The sequence below is a fragment of the Lolium rigidum genome, chromosome 4 (assembly GCF_022539505.1).
Source record: "Lolium rigidum isolate FL_2022 chromosome 4, APGP_CSIRO_Lrig_0.1, whole genome shotgun sequence".
Taxonomy (NCBI): domain Eukaryota; kingdom Viridiplantae; phylum Streptophyta; class Magnoliopsida; order Poales; family Poaceae; genus Lolium; species Lolium rigidum.
This window is the reverse complement of record NC_061511.1, coordinates 101,577,414-101,579,919: the sequence shown is the minus strand read 5'-3', so window position 1 is coordinate 101,579,919 and position 2,506 is coordinate 101,577,414. Positions and strand designations below refer to the sequence as shown.

Here is a 2,506-nt window from a genome sequence, read left to right as displayed (position 1 = left end):
TGAAAACGACCCCTGAAATTTTAGAATTGGAAATGCGTGTCTGAAACAAGAGGACGACCCCTGGCTGGTCCTGCAAGTTGCAGCCAAGACGTCCAAATCATCTCGGTCGCGCTTCACAGTTCACACACACTATTCCACTCCACGGACAACTCCTGACTTCTGCTCGAATTCCCTGACATTTCGCTGCGAAACTTCCCGCTAAATCAGTGGCAAAGACGCGACCGACGACGCTACTCTCTCTCGGTCGCCTCTGCCTCCGGCCACCGCCTATAAAACGCCGCCTACCTGTTGCTCCCTTCCATCATCGGGCCGTGCATCACACTCTCACATCGTTTAACACGACACCAAGTCGAGCGCGCACTTGCCCTCGTAGAGCACTAGAGCAGCACCAACGACGACAATGGCCACCATTGCCGCCGAGTCGCAGCAGCACGAGCACCAGGCGACCGTCGTCTTGACGGACGGTCGCAAGGTGGTGGACGAGGTGTCCGGCTGGCTGCGCGTGTTTGACGACGGCAGCATCGACCGCACGTGGATGCAGCGCGTGGAGCCCTACGCCGTGCCCCGCGACGGCCACACGCTCCACGACCTCCCCGGTGAGGGGGAGCCCGACCTCCGCGTCTACCTCCCCGAGCTCAAGGACCCTGCTGATGCCGGGCGCCTCCCCGTCATCGTGCAGCTGCACGGCGGCGGCTTCTGCATCTCCGACCCATCATGGCTCATGTACCACCACTTCTACGCGCGCCTCGCGTGCGCCGTCCCCGCCGTGGTGGTCACCGCCCAGCTCCCGCTAGCGCCAGAGCACCGTCTGCCCGCCCAGATGGACGCCGGCGTCGACGTGCTCCGCCGGATCCGCTCCATCGTCACGTCCGACGCCGCTGGCATCCTGGCCGAAGACCCGGCGGCCGAGCTCCTCCGCAAGGCCGCGGACGTCTCCCGGGTGTTCCTCGTCGGGGACAGTTCCGGCGGCAACCTGGTCCACCACGTGGCCGCGCGCGTCGGCGAGGACGGCGCGGACGTCTGGGCGCCTCTCCGCGTCGCCGGCGGCGTCCCGATCCACCCGGGGTTCGTGCGCGCCGCGCGGAGCAGGTCGGAGCTGGAGAACACGTCGGACTCGGTGTTCTTCACGCTAGACATGGCTGACAAGTTCCTGGCCATGTCACTCCCGGAGGGCGCCACCAAGGACCACCCGTACACGTGCCCGATGGGCCCGAACGCGCCGCCGCTGGAGTCCGTGCCGCTGCCGCCGATGCTGGTGGCCGTGGCGGAGAAGGACCTCATCCGCGACACCAACCTCGAGTACTGCGACGCGCTGCGCGCCGCCGGGAAGGAGGTGGAGGTGCTCATCAACCGCGGCATGAGCCACTCCTTCTACCTCAACAAGTTCGCCGTCGACATGGACCCGACCACCGGGGAGCGAACCCAGGAGCTCATCGATGCCATCAAGAGCTTCGTTGCCCGCCACTAAATTGCAAAATATATGGCTGTTTCTACACCCGGGTGCATATGCACCCTTTATTTAAAACGCATATTAAATATATTTAAAAATGTTAGAAAAATACAAATAAATTTTTTTTGTGTATACCTTAACATGTTACATGCTTACAAAGTTGTTTCAGTAAAAACCGATATGTTTCATGCCTTGTGCAAAAAAGACAAATCTTAGGTGCTAAAATAGTCTATTTTTTGAGGCATTATTTGCCTTTTTTACACAGGGTACAAAAAATGTTGGTTTTAGGTGAAAATTTACGTGCACACATAGAACATGTCCCTCTACATGCTAAATTTTTTTTTCCTAAATTTTTTACGGTTTGGAAATATGTTTTATAAATACCGGGTGCATATGCACCCGGGATCAGATTTGATTTTCCGCTGTTGAATAGATCTTTTCAGTTTTCAGGTGTGTCTGCCATTGAGTCCATCGACCTATGTGTGAGTTTACATCCATAGGACCATGTTGGCGCGTGTTGCCGCGCCCGTTTATTTTTTATAATAAAATTTAGAATAATAGTAATTATATAAAAATATATTTGCATAAAATGCGGGTATTAAATTGCGCAAAATTTGCACATATATACTGACTACTCCCGTGTAATATAAAAGACTAGCTAGGTGCCCGCGCGCCGCGGTTAATAATCGCCAAGGGTTATATACAACAATTGGGAAATACCTCTATTTAAAATAGGGGTGAAAGAGCAAGATCTCTCCATGAATGTTTTGTGTGTTTGATAACAACACTTGAATATATTTCATCGTGTGTATAGTTGCCTTAAAAGATGAACATCTTAGGATCGGAAGACTCAAAAGTAGTTGATAGGTTTTCTGGTTTTATGTGTGTCTCGCGAGGCGACGTGGTTGGAGATGAAAAGAAAACAAAATAGGTTCAGCAAAACCGGTAGTACCGGTGCCAAGTGCGGTAGTACCGCTACCACACTTAGCACCAGGTACACGTCAGCTAGAACCTCGCGATTGTTCTACCGCTCCCTTTTGGGACCAGTAGTACCGG

General features: G+C 53.8%; 1 protein-coding gene across 1 annotated transcript; it reads left to right on the top strand.

Annotated features, from left to right (window-relative positions):
- Positions 1–250: 250 nt before the first annotated feature.
- LOC124649444 (probable carboxylesterase 17) lies at positions 251–1,476 on the top strand. The gene has a single exon (XM_047189080.1). It carries the CDS (start codon positions 401–403, stop codon positions 1,466–1,468), a length of 1,068 nt encoding a protein of 355 aa, XP_047045036.1. The 5' UTR covers positions 251–400; the 3' UTR covers positions 1,469–1,476.
- Positions 1,477–2,506: the final 1,030 nt, after the last annotated feature.

Coding starts and splice junctions, on each gene's coding strand:
- LOC124649444 (XM_047189080.1), top strand. CDS start 401: ATGGCCACCATTGCCGCCGAGTCGCAGCAGCACGAGCACCAGGCGACC.